The 18224-nt window shown below is 40.2% G+C and overlaps 1 protein-coding gene across 1 annotated transcript in view; it reads right to left on the minus strand.

The window, feature by feature from the left end:
- Window positions 1-18224, minus strand: part of LOC102820988 (general transcriptional corepressor trfA-like) — a 118638-nt gene that overhangs the window by 99044 nt on the left and 1370 nt on the right. Inside the window, exons 2-3 of the mRNA XM_006874632.1 lie at window positions 17914-18074; window positions 17664-17789 (exon numbers count right to left, since the gene is read on the minus strand). Coding sequence (XP_006874694.1) covers window positions 17664-17789; window positions 17914-18074 — 287 coding nt within the window. The remainder of the gene's footprint in view (window positions 1-17663; window positions 17790-17913; window positions 18075-18224) is intronic.

Below are 18224 nucleotides of genomic sequence, written 5' to 3' on the forward strand. Positions count from 1 at the left end.
ATTCCCACTAGAAAGGACAAGCAGACTGGAACAGCTATAGTGACAGAAGATACATCTTCATGATGAACCTGACCTATACTCAGAGCGGTAGTTACTTTAAATACCAACAGAGAGGGAAAGAGTCTTCAAATCAAGTATCAACGCTATCCGCTCTGTATACAGGGTATATAGGGATGGGCAACTTAGACATTGGCTACCTAAAATGAGGGGGCAATAAAGGCATGAAGCGACTGGCTTACAAGGTTTCAAGAGCGAGTTTAGTTTAAAAGTATGGGCGGGAGAAAGAAAGAGTCCCCACTGAACAGCTGTCATCTTGTCTAGACTGGTCTGGTGAAAAGAGATGGGGATAAGATTCATAAGATTCAACAGTGAATAACTGTTATCATGACTAACCGCGAATGTCACAATTGTAACAAAAAAAGGGGAGTGGTTAATCTTACAGTCCAGAAACAGAGGACCCTAGGACCATCAAGAGAGAAATGCACAAGCAGAAAATGGGACCTTATCTAGAGAAGCAGCAGCGCCAGAGATGGAGGCAGAGATGGGGGCATGAAGAAGGGGAGCGGCTGAGGACTCTAGATTCATCAACTAAGAAGAGAAAGACTAAGAGCTGGTGGCCAGGAGGCAGACTTGCAGAATGTGCCCTTTGGAGATGTAAATTATTATATATGCCTGAGTGGTTTTTGTTGTTGTTGTTGTTGTTGTTGTTGTTGTTGTTGTTTTAAAGCTAAAGTGGATAGAGATAAATGCTGTAAACTGATGGTACATGGAGGGGATTATAATCATTGTAATGAAACAAGATGTATGATTTGTTGAATGTAAAACTGACGATCTGCCCTGTAAACTTTCACTCAATCCACGATAAAAACCTTAAAAAAAAAGGAGATGGAAAAGGAAAAAACAACAACATAGCTAACACTTACTTAAATGTCAATTATCTAGAATTAGTTTTTTTCTAAAAAAATGTATTACGAAAATTGTTTTGTTCCAAGTATAAGCATTATAGAGGCCCACCAACCCAGATAGAAATTATAAAAACACAAAAAAAAGAAATCAATGGTACTGCCAATCAGAGTTAATATCTTCATCAGTCATTCCCTCGAGGTATGTATATTGAATTGAGTTATAAGAAATATAATTTGTTTTTTTCTAATTATGATATAATTCTAGTATCTTTTCATTCCATGTTTCCAAAAACTTTCTAGAGCCCTCTCATATAGTACCAAAACCAGGAAAGATGACATAGGTACAATGTGTACCATTTTATGACATTTTACACACTTGTAGATTCCTGTAACTATCACACTCAAGGTATAGATCTCATCCCCACCAAGATCTCTACTCCCCCTTCCTAACCCCTACTAACCACTAATCAGTTCTCAATCTCTATGATACTGTCATTTCAAGACTGTTAATGGAATCCGATGGTATGTGACTTTTCGAGACTTCTTGTTGTTAGGTGCAATAAAGTCGGTACTGACTCATAGTGACCCTATAGCATAACAGAACAAAACACTGTCTGATCCTGGGCCAACCTCACAACTGTTGCCATACTTGAGCCCACTGATGCTGCCACTTTGCTAATCCATCTCACCGGGGTCTTCCTCTTTTTCTCTGATCCTCCACCTTACTAAACATGATATCCTTCTCCAGGGAATGGTCCCCACCTGACAATGTCTAAAGTATGAGAGACGAAGTGTGAAGTCCTGGTGTAGCACTGTACGATTAGCATCAGATTTCTAACCACAGGGTTAGTGACGTCAGATCTGACTCAATGGCACTTAACAACAACACAACACCTGTGAAATCTCTGTTCCTTTGTGTTGCTGACTACTATCCCATGGTATAAATGTACCATTTACCATCTACTGAAGGGTGTTTTGGTCGTTTCCAAATTATAGTTATTATAAATAATGCTGCCATCAATATTTCTGAATAGGCTGTGTGTAACCACAAGTTTTCATTTCTCTGGGATAAATATTCAGGAGTGCAACTGCTAGGCAGTGGGTTAAATGTATGTTTAGTTTCCTATGAAACTGCTAAATGATTTTCTAGGAAGTCTGTATCACTTACAGACCACTTATATTGCCATCAACAATACAGGAGAACACTCAAGAACATTTTTAATCACTGTAAAATACCCCATCATGGCTATTTCATCATTTGTAACAACTTCCCAATGATTCCTTTTCAAGTTTTTTCAATTTTTTGTTTTAAGAAGTACTAATTCTGCTTCCCCTGGTGTGCCGCTATGGGTTAATGTGCCCTACTGCAAAGCCGTCTGAACTGCAAGGTTGCTGTTTCAAGCTCAGCAGCTGCTCCTCAGAAACCCTATCCAGGCTCGCTATGGGTCGGAACTGACTCACCAGCACTTAACAACAACAACAATTCAGCTGCCAACGAGCTCTGGTAGCACATTGGCTACAAGTTGGGCTGCTAACCTTCAAGTACGTAGTTGAAAACTACTAGACATTCCGCAGGATAAAGATGAGGCTTTCTGCTCCCGTAAAGATTTACAGCCTCAGAAATGGGTCCCTATGCATTGGCACCCACTCTCTGGCACACCACCACCACCACCACCAGCAGCAATTCCATAATGGACTCCGGGTGTGGAGCTGTAGGAATCAAGACTGGGCTTCGAACCATGAGGTCAAGAGTTCAAACCCACCATCTGATTCTCAGAAACCCAATACAGAGTTACAGTGAATCAGAACTGACTTGACAGCACTTAACAACAATTCCATAATGAGCTTACACAGAAACTTCTACATAAAGGCCTGTACACAAGCCCCTGAGAATTACATGGCTGGATGACAGAGTACACACCTTTTAAAGGCATTAGGTACCAATGTCTAATGCTTCCAGAAAATACAAATAAACTTGTACCATCACTAAAGGTCCACTGAGAATGCCTAGTTCCTATTTCCTAAACGTCACTATTTCTTTTTTTATTAAACTTTAAAACTTAATCAGCCAAAAATGTTAATTTCTTAATCTATGGTGGTGGCGGTTATTCTACAGTTGTATTTATTGATGTTAACGTGCAGTTCTTTTTTTGTCAAGTAACTGTTCATGTTCTTTTACAACTTTTTACTATTAGTTTGCTGATTACAAAAGCTTCTTATATGTTGGGAAAACTGCTTCAAACATATTAAAAATGTATTTTTTTAATATAACATGCTGATATCCAACACAATCAGTAATGCAAAATAATAGTTGATTTTATACTGCAAAAAGATGGAAGTTTAGCAGCCAAGATAGCCTTATTTATAAGTACTCCTGTACTTCAGTGTATTCATTAATTAAGCAGTCACCTCCACTGCCAAATCTAGATTAAAAATATGGTTCCTAGAACATTAATTGCTCCTTTCTCTTAAATTCATTCTGAAATGCCAAGACTTAATTTTTCTATAATACCCAAATTTATCTTCAACTTCACTAGAAGGCCTGGCTAGCTTCTCTTCAGAAGAATTTAAGGTCATTGTGTGGCGCTGTAGGATCAGCAATGGACTACTAACCATGAGGTTGACAGTTTAAACCCACCAGCTGCTCCTTGGAAACCCTATACAGGGTTGCTATGGGTCAGAACTGACTCAAGGACACCTAACAACAACAACAACAACAAAGGCAGTTCTCTAAGTGTGCTCCCCAGACCAGCAGCATCTGGAAACCTGTTTAGAAATGCATATTCTCAAGTCCTGCCCCAGAACTACTCAGCACTGAGGGATGGTATCCAGCAATATATGATTTAACAAGAGTTCCAGGAGCTTCGGGAATGTTAAAGTTAGAGACCTATCATTCTAAACAGATTTACTGAAACACACTGCCTGGCTTTTCCTTGTGTGCTTAACGGTTCTTTAATGGAAGTGATGCCAAGCATATTCAATATTCCTGCCCAGCGTATTTCAGTTTCCAAAATGAAAACATAGGAATAAACTAGGTTTTTAACTATTTTCTACTAAAGGGAAGCCTGAAAGAATAAAGTGTTCACAAATTTTTCCCCTTAGAAGACGAGTCCAAAATGAACCAATAAGGCAAGGCTCTGTCCCTGGAGTAAGAAACTTGGTTTGTTTCCTATCACACATGGGAATCATTGTTGCTGTTGTTAAGGGCTATCAAGATGATGCCAACTGAGAGAGACCCACACAGGGTTTCCAGGATGGTCAGGGTTTGAACTTCCGACTTTACAGTCCAAACCAACCTTGCAGTCGAGCGTTTACCCTCAAGCATTATAACCAGGACTCCACACATGGAATTATAAATATATTATTTGGAGAATTCAATGAATTAGTATATATCAGAGCACAACACCAGAACAAGTGAAGTTACTCAAATACTTGTGGTCCTATGAATGAATAAACTGCTCAGTAAAAAATAATAATTTTGGATGCATAATTAAGGAGCTCTGGTAGCGTAGTGGTTACGAATCGGGCTGCGAACCTAAAGGACAGCAGTTCGAAACTACCAGCGGCTCCGCGGGAGAAAGATGAGGCGTTCTGCTCCCGTAAAGATTTACAGCCTCGGAAACCCTGTTCAGGGTCGCTATGGGTCGGAACCGACTCGACGGCACTTAACAACAACAACAATTATGGGTGACTCTGGTTGTTTTTGTTTCCATCTTATCCCCAAACTTTTCTGTAAACAGCATGAAATACTTCCATGTTGTTGTTGTTATTGTCAGGTGCCATCGAGTCGGAACTGACTCATAGCGACCCCATGCACAGCAGAACGAAACAATGTTCGATCCTGGGCCAACCTCACTACCGCTGCCACACTTGACGCCATCAATGATGCCACCTGGCTGATCCATCTCGTTGGGCGTCTTCCTCTTTTTCTCCGACCCTCCACCCTACCCAGCATGACATCCTTCTCCAACGATTGTTTCCTCCGGACAATATGTCCAAAGTAGGAGAGACGAAGCTTAGCCATCCTGGCCTCCAAGGAGCACTCTGGCTGCACTTCTTCCAAAACAGATCTATTGGTTCTTTTGGCAGTCCATGGCACCCTCAGTATTCTCCTCCAACACCACAACTCAAAGGCATCAATTCTTCTACGATCCTCTTTATTCACTGTCCAGCTTTCACATCCATATGAGGCTACTGAAAACACAATGGCCTGGGTCAGGAGCACCCTAGTCCTCAAGCTGACATCTCTGCTCTTCAACACTTTAAAAAGTTCCTGTGCAGCAGATTTGCCCAGTGCAATACGTCGTCTGATCTCTTGACTGCTACTTCCGCGAGTGTTGATAGTTGATCCAAGAAGAATAAAGTCCTTGACAACTTCAATCTTTTCTCCATTGATAAGAATGTTGTTTATTGGTCCAGTGGTGAGGATTTTTGTTTTCTTGACATTGAGATGTAATCCATATCGAAGGCTGTGTTCTTTAATCTTCATAAGTAAATGTTTCAAGTCGTCTTCACTTTCAGCGATCAAGGTTGTATCATCTACATATCGCAGGTTGTTAATGAGTCTTCCTCCAATCCTGATGCCACGTTTTTCTTCATAGAATCCAGCTTCCATATACACAATAAAAGACAAGTAAGCAGTGTTCAAATTTAACTGTAAAAGAAATATAACCTACAGAATGTATTTTTAGATTTAACCAATCTCTGCTGAAAATCTTCTTTCCTTTATCCATATAAGAAATTTAGGCAGTTAACAGCAGTAACAAGGTGATACAGGAGGACTGGTGCGAACGTAGACATAAGCACTGGAATGCTAAACAAAGGGTTGGTAGTTCAAACTCACAAATTGAAAACCCTACACAGGGTCACTGTGTCAAAACCAAATCGATGGCACTAAAATTCCATGTGTGATATAGCAAACAAACCAAGTTTCTGATGACTCGAGAGATATATCCTTGCCCACTGGTTCACTTAGTACCAAACCAAACTCACTGTCAATTGTGACTTATGTTGACCCTGCAGGACAGAAGAGAACTGTTCCATAGGGCTTCAAAGCTGTAAATCTTTATGGGAACAGTCTCATCTTCCACCAAGAGGCTACTGAGTGTGTTCTCAGTTAACAAATAAAAGCTCCACCTTTCAAAGATCTTTAAAAGTACACCAATATTTAACCCAGTAACAAAACAGGTGTACTAACTAAACTATGGTTGTGGTTGTTGTGAAGTGTTAAGTCTGAACTGTCAATCCTGCAGTTCAAACCAACCTCCAGATTGAGTACTTATGCTCTGGCGCCAAACCAGGACTATCGAGAGTTGTCGCTGCTTATCCACCTAGGACGTATCTGTTTTCTTTCAAGTAATAGACTCGGCAGATGAGTTGTTAAGAAGTGTCATCGAGTCATTTCTGACCCATAGCGACCCTGTATAGGGTTTCCGAGGAGCAGCTGGTGAGCTTTGAACTGCTGACCTTGCAGTTCAAACGGCTTTGCAGTCTGGCACATGAACTCACAGCACCACACCAGGACTCCTATGAACAAGGATGGGTCAATCACAGTATCACATCCTCCAGGAAAGCAAGTGGGAACTGGATTCCGATTTTCCCAACTTCAGATGGTACCCGTCTCATTAGTGTTATGAGGACCAATAAATTCTGTCCCTCGTCCCCCCCCCCCCTTTTATTAAGGCATCTTACGCTGGATTTCTATTTCTTGCAAACTTGACTATTCTTGCAGGCACGTTGGATGAAGGTTTACTTTTAAAATGAAGACTGAAGGAAGAAGTGAATAAAACCTCAGAGCCTAGCACATGATGAAATCTGATCGTTCTTGGAAAGCAATCACCAGGTGTGTTTTCTCCCTTGGACTAACTGTTCTGCACTTTGTTTTGTAAAACCCCGTATGATGACTTGAATATCCAAAGCATCTTTCATTTCATGTCCCTCCCAAAGGCTGTCAAAGTCTCACCTTCAAGTTGTAATGCTAATGCTCTTAAATTACAGAGGAAAATGCTTTGAATACGTTTTAATTAAGATGATTTAAAAAAAAAAAAGAAGAAGAAGATCCCTCCCACTAGTAGTTGCTTTTTCCAATCACAAGATGATTTAAACAGGTTTTAAAACTGGCAGAGGGAAGAAAGAAAAAGAGGTGGTAAAGCCTAATACCATTTGAAAATAAAAAACTTTCACCTGTTTACTTTGTGACGTCAATTATTCCTAACTTCTGAGCATCAGTGGTTACCTGCATTGACTTTACAGAGATTTCATTTTTGGCACCTTTGTGTATGTCAATCACTGCATGGAACTGAGTGAAGTGAATGAGTCAAGACTTACAACTACTATGTTGCGTAATTAATCCAAGTTACTCAACAAAATAGTAATATACACCAAACACAAGGTATGACTATCAAGTTACCAGTGTGTTAACATGGCAGAATTTATACAATAGACAGACTAACATTTCCAATACTCAGAATGTTTTATAACCATTTTTAAATGGTCTCTAAGATCAGGTTTGCAAACATATTTGTATCTAGTTTTATATCACATCTTATTTTCCAAAGCTCTTTTGTTCGACACTCCAACAAGTACTTAAGTGCATTGCCAAATTCTATATGTAAGTTTTCATTTGGAAAACAAAGCCAGAACAAAAGAATATTACTTTTAAAATTATACTTCACGAAAACAACTTTTTCCCTAATCCAGTAACACTACAAACACAGAAAGCGTTAAGTCCTAACATGAAATAATAGTTTATTAGAAATCTTAACAAGAAATCTTAACAGGAATCGCTTAAAAGGGGGCTCCAATCAAACCTACTCCTTCCAACAATCATTTTATTCTAGGTGTATTTATGGAGTGTCAAAGACTGCAACAGAGAATGGAAAATAAAGATATTAAAAAAAAGGTCCCATCCTTTAGAAGCTGACAACAGAGACAGATGAAAAATTAAAGTACAGCTGAAGTGCTATGACAGGGGAGACTGTTGCTGTTGTTAAAGGCAGTAGGGTGGCTTTTGACCCATAATGACCCTGTATAGAGTTGTCAAGCAGCAGTTGGTGGGTCTGAACATTGGCCTTTTGGTTCGCAGTCCAGTGCTTACCCGATAGCAGCACACCAGGAAGCCCAAGCATGACTTCCGCTGTGCCATGTGTCAACAGTCTGTAGTAGGGTTTCCCAAGCTGTCAATCTTTACAGGAACAGAAAGCCTCTACTATTTCCAGCAGACCAGCTAATGGATTGAAACTACGGACCTATGCAAGATTGTTGTTAAGTGCCATCATGTCGGTTTTGATTCACACGACGCAGTATAGGGTTTCCAAGGAGTAGGTGGTAAGTTTGAACCACCAACCTTGTGGTTCAAACCAACCTTTCAGTCTTGTGCATATACTAAGATTGTTGTTGTTGTTAAGTGCCATCCGATTGGTTTTGACTCAGCAATCCATTATAGGGTTTCCAAGGAGCGATGGTGAGTTTGGACCTCCAACCTTGTGGTTCAAATCCACCTTCTGTGCCAATACTTATCCTACAGAACCAAGAAAAAAAGCTTTCGAAGGCATCTTAAGGAATTCTGGCAGCACAGTAGTTACAAGCTGGGCTCTGCTAACCTCCAGGTCATTAGTTCGAAACTATCAGCTGTTTCATGGGAGAAAAGATGAGGCTTTTGCTCCCATAAACATTTACAGCCTCAGAAACCCTATACAGGGCCACTATGAGTCGGAATTGACTCCATGGCACATAACCAAGATGTCTTCAAAGACAAATCAGAGTAAGCCAGGAAAGGAAAGCATTTTAGAACAAAATCCAGAAGTAAAGCACACAAAAGGAATGGAAGTGAGTTATTATGGTCCTTACTTGGAAAACCCCAATGAAACACACACAGTGTAACTGGAAGGCAGGTGGGCTGTAAGGCAAGGAAATGCAAAAGGCCTTTACACCACACAGGGTTTTGGATTTTATCCTACTGGCAGTAAGAACCATTAGGTATTTTTAAGCAGGAAAGGGTCATGATCTGTTTTGTATTTTACAAAGCACTTTGCTAGATTAATTTCAGCCTCTGTGATGAGATGCCTTTATGTTGTCTAAGCAGATTTACCTAAGCATCAGTCGGATTTGTTTACAGTGTGTATGCATGCATGCATGCATGCATGGGATGGTGGTGGATGGACCTATTAAATAGTATCTGGGAATCACCAATCTAGGGGGAGAAGTTAGAAAGGTGTAGATGATACCATCTGAAGAACGTGAACTCTTACAACAGGGATGAGGGCAGTTTGAGAACTAAAAACTGAACAAAAACATTGTGCTAGTCTATACAACAAATCCTAGGACCAGGAATCATAAAGTACCAGTTTAAACCCCACAGACTCAGTTTTCCTTGATAAATGCAGGACAGACTGAGTGTCTCTATCTCCTCTAAACAGTGTTTGTTGTGTCTACTATGGGCAGATGCATTGCAAGTCAACCAGAAGAACACACCACTGAGCACCTGGCTACCTTTGTGTATCTTTTTCTTTTCAACACATTTGCTAAGTTCCTTCAAAGCAGGAATCTTCCATTTTATAAACCAATGTCTTTAAACACAAAAGACTATATACAATACTACTGAAGAAAGAAGTTTACGGTTGTAGGTACTCTAGATCTTGTTGTTGTTAAGTACCTGGGAGTCGGTTCTGACTCATAGTGACGAGCACAGGTTTCAGAGGCTATAAATCTTTACGGGAACAGAAAGCCTCATTGTTCTCCTGTGGAACACCTGGCAGTTTCGAACTGCCGACCTTGGGGTTAGCAGCCCGATTCGTAACCACTACGCTACCAGAGCTCCTTACTCTAGATCTAGACACATCTAAATGTAGACACATCAGATTTGCTTCCTTTCACAGATGATGTGCAGAATTATGCTATTATTGGGAGAAAACAGCCACAGGTAAGTAAAGTGATTAATCGGAAGAAGCTGAACTGAAGAGCGATCCCATCTCTAAAATGTACGGAAGCGTTCTGCATGCAAAAGTTAAACATTAGGATGATGTTGTTGTTCAGCGCCATGGAGCCAATTCCAACTCATAGCTACACTGTACAGGGTTTCCAAGAAGTGGTTGCAGGGTTTGAGCCACCAACATTGCGTTGAACAGGCCAGTGCTTATCCTACCACAGTGCCATACAAGGACTCCAGGGTAAATGTAGGATAAATCCACACTACAAAATAAACAAGTACACCCAACAACATGAATACTTCACAGAAACATACATAACCAGAGTGAAAGGAGCAGCCTCAGCACCATGATTGAACTTGTACAAACTGCAAACTAATCTTGAGTGCTGAAAGCCAAGAGTGTGGTTTTCTTTGGGAGGAGGTTACAGCAGTGACTGGAGTCATGGGTGGCGCTGTGGGTTACTGTGCTGGACTGCAAAGTCGCTTTGAACCACAAAATCAACAGTTCAAGCTCATCAGCTACTCCTCAGAAACCCTATCTATACAGGGTCTCTATGGGTCGGAATCGACTCAATGACACTAGTAACAACATAGCAGCGACTGGAAGAGTACACAAGCAGCTTCTGGCAATTTGTTTCACCATGCAAATTCACCAAGCCTTAAACGTATGGTCTGTACACATCTCTTTAAGTATGTTATTAATTCAATGAAAAATTTACTTAAAAATAAACATAGAAATGCAGTGGTTGCAAAGCATTATGACTGTAACTAATGTCGCTCACTGATACTCTAAAAAATGGTTCAAAATGACAATTTTTGGTTACATATACTTTACCACAATAAAATAAGTTGAAAATAAAAAAACAAAGGAGGATGCAATAGTGACAGAGAGCATAAAAAAGCCAGACTGAAACAAAAGCACTGGTGATGGGAGTGAAGAGGAGATCCACCCACAAGACTGGAGTGTATGGGGTCATGTTGAAAGAAACTTGAGACCCACTATTAACTAAAATAAACTGAATTAGTGGTAATAACTATATTGGTAAACTACCACTTGTGAATAAAAACCACATTTTTACAAACCTTGGGACTTCTTTAGCACCTAGTGAGGCAAACAATCAATATATGCCAAATGAATAAATAATACATAAGTGAATTCACTCATAATCTCCCATTTCAAAGACAAATGGCATATACTGGCAAGTTAGATCTGGATTAAGTCTTCATTCAACATGCATCTAAAAAAAGTTTAGCAGCCTGCACACAAAGACTTAAACTCTCCCAAACCAAGGAACTAAGTAGACACAGGTTAGTCTACAGAAATAACTATTCTTTTGCTTCAAAAGCACTCCTGGTGGGGTGCTGTGGTTAACGCACCAGACTGCAAAGCCATCTGAACTGCAAGGTCGGCAGTTCAAGTTCACCAGCTGCTCCTTGGAAACCCTATACAGGGTCGCTATGGGTCGGAACCGACTTGACAGCACTTAACAAGCTGAAAAAGCATATGAGTATCTTAACACCATCTGTCATCACCCTACCTCCTTCCCATCACCTACAAACAGTTCCTTATCCAGCTCCAATTTCTTCAAGAGCACTTGTTGCTCTTATCTATTTTTTCTATTTCCTTGTTTATTTTCTTTCTCTCCATAGTATTTTAAGTTCCACAAGAACAGCAATCCTGTCTGTCTTTACACCACTGTTATGTCCAAAGCCCAGAGGACTTTGTGCTCAATAAAGATTTGTGAAATGACCAGAGTGGCACTGTGGGTTAGTTAGTGCACCAGACTACAAAGCCATTTGTACTGGGTAAGACAGTCTTTAAAACCATACTAGCTTTTGTACCAGCTTTGAGGGCCTAAAGTTTTGATAAGGTCATTTTTCTATGAATTTTAAGTAGAATTCTCATAAAAGCCAAATACTTCAACCAAACCAGTGTGACATATGGGGCAAAAACCACTATTGTGAAGAGCAGGAAATAAGGTAAGAGGCTGGCTCGGACCCAGTTCAGGCATCTCCTCTTCTTTCTGGGAGTTTTCCTATCTAAAAAGTATGGCATGTCCTTTTGAATCTTCTGGAAAATATCAAAATTTTCTGTTTAACTAATTCAATTGTACTTTTCCCTAAAACAAAACAAAAATGGTTACTGTACTTTATGAGTATATAAGAGATACTGAGTATTCAAGTACTTAAATTTAAGGGGGGAGACCAAAGGTACAGTTATAAAGAATCAGGGAGTTCCTAATTAAGGATAAATTTTTACATGTAAAAAAATACTGCCATTTGGGTGTACCCTTTGGTTGTTTGATGATGCATGAAGGGGATATAATCATAGCAACAAAATGATATATAATAAGATGAATGCAAGCTAATCTTCTCCCCATATAATCTATCACATAATTCACAGTAGAAATGTTAAAAAAAAAAAAATACTGCCTCTTGCAATCCAGTACTTATCCTATAGCACGACACAAGAACAGCTTTCAGAGGGCCAGTATGCAAACACACAAGAGTTAAATCAAACAGTATTTCAACTCTACACCATGATAAAGCCTGGAGCTGAAAACTAAAAAAGTTCTACATCCACTATACTTTCTAAAGCAAAAACTTTTCCAAGGCTTCAAGTAAAATTTAAGCAGAAGCTGAAAGTCTTCTAAATTAATTAATGCTACACTATAATCACAGAAGGATTAATCAGTGAGTTTTCATTTTACAATAGAGGTCAGAGTGTTCAAAGAAATACGATGACCACATAAGTAAAAACATTTAATCATCATCAAATCTAGAAGGTACTCTGTCCAATGTTGTAAACATTTAACTTAAAAGAACAACAAATAGGTAAATCTGTGTATTAGTGTTGGGTTTTTTTTCTCTCTCCCTTGTTCTTTTAAAGTTGGTATCCTCTTTCTTGAGATTGGCAAAGCAGGTTGGGACATACTACATTGGTTAACATCTAAGGAAAGGGATAGTGTGTCTTCTTTCTTCTCCACCCACCAACCTTACACATACACACACACGTACACATCTGCACATAGATATGTCTTTATTTTCTATTTTGAAAAGCTTAGAAGAAACACATCCAGTGATCGAGAGGAAATGGATTATTCACCAGGTGCCAGTGACTCTGCCATATTTTACTGTTAAGACTTAAAGTGTATCAGATAGGCATGAAGGAACAATTCAAAGTGATGGAAGTATTTTAAAACTGGGTCACAGTAAGGGACTCACAGCTCCTTAAACTAAAAACCACTGAATTAATGAGAGAATTTTATGATATGTAAATTAAACCTTATTGGTATCAGTTGCTGTTGAGTTAATTCCAACCCATGGTGACCTCAATAAAGCTATTTAAAAAATACCCAGGAAGGTAAACAGTGAGAAGGTATAGTTGGGAAAAAAGTGTATTAAAGAACCAAAGAGACTTTTGAATTGATGTATATTTTGCTGCACGCCTCTCAATACCAACAAAATAAAATGTAAGAAAAGGAAAAAAAAATATTTTAAATACTTGTAGAAAAATAGAACCCAAAAAACCCACCACATACTTAATAATACAATTAAAATACAGATCTCTACTGCCCCCAAGGAGTTCTGGTGAGGCGATGTACGATGTTCAAACCCACCAGCCACTACTCAGAAACCCTATACAGAGTTGCTATTAGTCACAAGCAACTGGATGGCACTTAACAACAGCAACATCGCCCCAAATCTCCAAGTAGACTAGTAAGTGTACCCCCCATCCACCCCATGCTTTCCTTAAGATTCCTTAGACCTTTCTGAATTACTTTTCATTCTGCTCTATGCTATTCCAAGAGTAAAAAAACAGACTTCAACTCAGAACTAAACCTGTAAAACTACATATCTGATCCACAGAGCAATAGTAGTTTAAAGTTAAATTCTGTAGAATTTAATTCCACTGGCTCAGAAGAAATGGTGAGGAGGGTATTCTTCTAACGGATTGATTCCCCAAGTCAATCTCCCTCTGATCTTGTACAGCACTTTAGTTATCTGTCTTAGAACCTTTGTAATATGGATTACCGTCATCTGGCTGTGTGTTCTAGCTACCTTTCAACCCTCAAATGCCTGGGATAAAATCTCCATCGTGGGAATTTAATGTTCTTTGGAGGAATGGCCATATTTTTCTAACCAAACTGAAAAATAATCAATACTATATTGGGCTGCGAACCACAAGGTCAGCAGTTCGAAACTACCAGTGGTTCCACGAGAGAAAGATGAGGCTTTCTGCTCCCGTAAAGATTTACAGCCTCGGAAACCCTGTGCAGGGTCGCTATGAGTCGGAACCGACTCCACGGTACTTAACAACTAGACTACCGTAAGACTCCTGTTGAGGCACTGTAGTATCAGCACTGGGTGCAAACATCAAGGCAGTTCAAACCCACCAATTGCTCTGTGGAAACCCTACACTGGAACACTATGAGTTGGAACTGACTGGACACCACTAACAACAGACTACCCACTACAGTTCAACTTTGGGTGACTGGTAGATGATGGTGACAGTAACAAAACTGAAAAAAACTTCAAAATGACCACTGGCTAGCTATCGAGCTAAGGCTATATATAAGACACCAGCTTAGAGCACTTAAACCATTTTCTATGCAGTCAACATAGAAAGCCCTCTGAAGTCCATGGATATAAAAAGCACAAATATTTGTCCATTACCCAATATCCAAAAACTAAACCAAACCAAAAGCCTGTATTGAGCTGCATTGCAAGTTTCTAAGGCTGATTAATATATATAAAGTCTGATTAATACTATGTAAAACATATAAGGAGTTCTGGTGTGGTGCTGTGGGCTAATGCGCTAAGACTGCAAAGTTGGTTTGAACCGTAAAGTTAGCGGTTACTAGCTACTCCTTGAAAACCCTATACAGGGTGCTATGGGTCGGAACCGACTCGGCGGCACTTAACAAGATATAAAATGTCAAGTTCACATTAAACCTCTGAAATACTAGAAAATGACAACAACAACAACAACAAAGCATTAGAGAGTTGTAGTAACTGATTGTTGTCTGCCGTCAAGTTGATTCTGACTCATAGCAACCCAGTATAGGGCTTCCAAGGAGTGGCTGGTGACCTTGTGTTTCAATCCAACCTTGCAGTCCAGCATATTAACCCACAGCACCACACCAGTTGAGGCACTACATAGAGGGTCAAGATGAAAATGTCAAATTCATCTTTTCACATGAAACCCAGTCATAGCATGAAATAAAGCCATAATGTTATTTACAGCCCAATTCAAGATGATTTCCAAAATTAACACATTAATATTGACAATACATGAAGCCAACTGAGACTACGAAAGAACACCATAAACTGATACTAAGTACTCAGACAAACCTCTGTAATTTGTGTTCAAATCCTACTCAATACCAGATTATCAAAAAATTCCATGAAGGCCCTTGAAGATACTAGAAAAGTATCTGGTCACTGAAAAACTTCTAACATATTCTTAGTTATTAGTACATTTATTAAAGGTGCCCTGATGGCAGCACAACAGTCAACATAATTCACTGCTAAGGAGCTCTGGTAATGTAGAGGTTACGAGTCGAGCTGCTAACCTCAAGGACAGCAGTTTGAAACTATCAGTGGTTCCATGGGAGAAAGATGAGGCTTTTTGCTCCCAAAAAGATTTATATCCTTGGAAACCCTATACAGGGTCACTATGAATCAGAACCGACTTTACGGTACACCACCACCAATGGAAAGGCCAGCAATTCAAACCCACTAACTACTCTGTGTGTTCGGGGGGGAGAGTCCTGCCTTGGAAAATGTCTCCGGCAGTTCTACTGTCCTATAAGGTTGTTATGAGAAGGAATCCACTCGAAGACAGAGGGTTGGGTTGGTTCTTTAGTAATTTAATACATTTGCTTAAGAGATCCAAATTTTATTTATCTATATAACCTTGAAAAAAAAAAAACTGTACTGTTTTTATAGTGAAAATCCTCCACGTGCTACTGAGAAACTGATTTATCAGACTCTCGATATACAGAAATTAATAAGCATTTCATTATGAGATCATTATTCCCAGCAATAAATCAAATGTAAACTTTCGGATTTGGTTTTCAAGTTTCTCATCACCAGTCAGGACCTCAAGTTCTTCGGAGTTTCCTAGTCATGCCTGAACATCATCTACGGTAAAACTCAAAGTAAAACCACAATAAAGGGGGGGTTTGGCCTCTGAGGGATTCTATGTGTAAAAAACATTCCTCATAAGTAATATACACTTACTACTGCTTTAAATAACAAACACATTTTTAAACTTTCATGCCATTCAATGAAATTTCATAAATACTGTTTTGGACAACAGTATCAAACATAGAAGTCACTCATACAACGTCTAGTTTGGCCAAACCATCTATTCCACTTACATAAAAAAATGGACAAGAAATTCACTATTAAAACTACTCCTAAGAAGGTATTTTTAGTTCTTGAGTATTTTTATTCAAAGATCTCACTACTTAAAGAGAATTCACAGAAGTGTTCTACCAGTGATTGAACCAATGAATGCCTGAGTTACAGTGCTTTAGGTCGCCCAATTCCCTATTCAGCTCCAGGTATAAACCACAGCAAAGACTCCTGAAGTGGTGCAGTATAATCAGCACTGGACTGTGAACCAAAAAGCCGGCAGTTCAAATCCACCAGCGAGTCCTTGGAAATTCTATGAGTAGGAAATGACTCCATGGCCTAACAATAGCATTGAGACTTTACAGGACACATTCATTTGAAGAACAACGTCCAGTTGGAATGTGAAGTACTTACTATCCCATACTAGAAGTTCACCAGTGCAGAAAACGATCACCTGATGAAATCAGACTTTTGGCAATCAACCTTGTAGTTTCCCAGAAAAATTTACCCAGAACTCACTCATTCTCTAGCCAACACACCCAACTCCAATGCCTAGCCACTAAATGACACCAAGAACAGTTAATGTCAGACTCTCACACCACTGAAACCAATTCTAGACTCGTTAAAGATAAAAGGTGGACCAGAAGACTACAAAATGAAAGTCTTGACATTTTATCCAAGTATATCTAAATGTTAAATCTGGAGTTGTCCAACTGGTTTTGACACAAGATGCAGTTTACTACCTTCATCTGAAGGAAAAGGAATTCTTTCAACATTCTTTTCAAAATAAGGCTTTAAACACAACTTCAATTGAGACACTAGATTCATTTCACCATTTTGCAAAAAATCCTCCTCCATCACCAGTCTGCATAAACTGGTCAAAAAAAAAAAAAGAATGACAGCTCAGCCCTCAAAAAAAAATGCATTTATCAAATCAAACTTATTATCAACTGCAAGAAAATACCAGACATTTGCAGCTCAAGGCAGGAAAAGCACAAGCCAAGCGGCGTTACTGGATTGTCACCACTACATTTCTCAGAGAGGAGGAAAATAACTCAAGACAGGCAAATTAAAACCATTCTGCACATGGCAAAAATAAAAAGGTCTAACTTTCTACAATCCACACCAAAAGCACTGCCTCTTCTCTTTTTGTACCTCTATCAATAAGTCTATGCACACATTTGTCAAATAAATCCTGTGTCTATTTGGAATAAGACAAAAACCTGGAAAAATTCCCTCCCATAAATCATTTAGCGAACACGAGGCTTTGCACCCAACACTAAATACACACAACCCCCACCCCACACCAAAAAACCCCCACCATTCAACCACCCCACAAATGCAGAAAAGTCCTAATCAACAAGTCGGAAAGAGAGCAGTAAAGTACAGCTCACTACCCTCTCTTAACCTTAAAAAAAAACACAAAAAAACAAGTCCTTTAACAAAAGGTAACACAGATCTTCAAGTACCTGGTGGAGGTACCTTTCCTCACATCGCAGATGCTGCATTTAAAGGCTTCAGCGCTGTTTCGGAAGGTGCAGACGCTACAATCCCAAAAGCCTTCATCTGCCGCAGGTTTCGCTTGTCTTTTTGGCCTTCGGAGGAGCGGGGGGTGGAGGAAAACGGAGAAAAGACAGGGAGCAGGAAAAAGGGAGAGAGACAGCAAAACACAGGCGCTGGTGAGCCGTCGTCATTTCGCAGGAATCCAGGGCTGCAAACTTCGCGCGGGCGACCACCCACTCGCCCTTTGGGGACGGGGACCGGGACCTGGGGAAGGGCCCGGGCGGGCGGGACCCGCTGGCCCAGCCCGCGGTGGCGGCGCCCCGGGAAGGGCCGCGGCAGCGCAGGAAGCGGGCGGACTTGTGGACTTGAGCGTGGGGCTGGGGGGGCCGGGCGGGGAGCCGCGGGCCGGATCTGGAGGGGACGCGCAGGGGCAGCCCGAGGCCGGCGGCGGGGAGTGGGCCGGCTCCTTCCCTCTCCCCTCCCCTGCTCGCGCCCTCCCTCCCTCCCCACCTGGTTAAATCTCCCTT

Source organism: Chrysochloris asiatica, unplaced genomic scaffold (genome assembly GCF_000296735.1).
Source record: "Chrysochloris asiatica unplaced genomic scaffold, ChrAsi1.0 scaffold00290, whole genome shotgun sequence".
In the NCBI taxonomy this organism is placed as follows: domain Eukaryota; kingdom Metazoa; phylum Chordata; class Mammalia; order Afrosoricida; family Chrysochloridae; genus Chrysochloris; species Chrysochloris asiatica.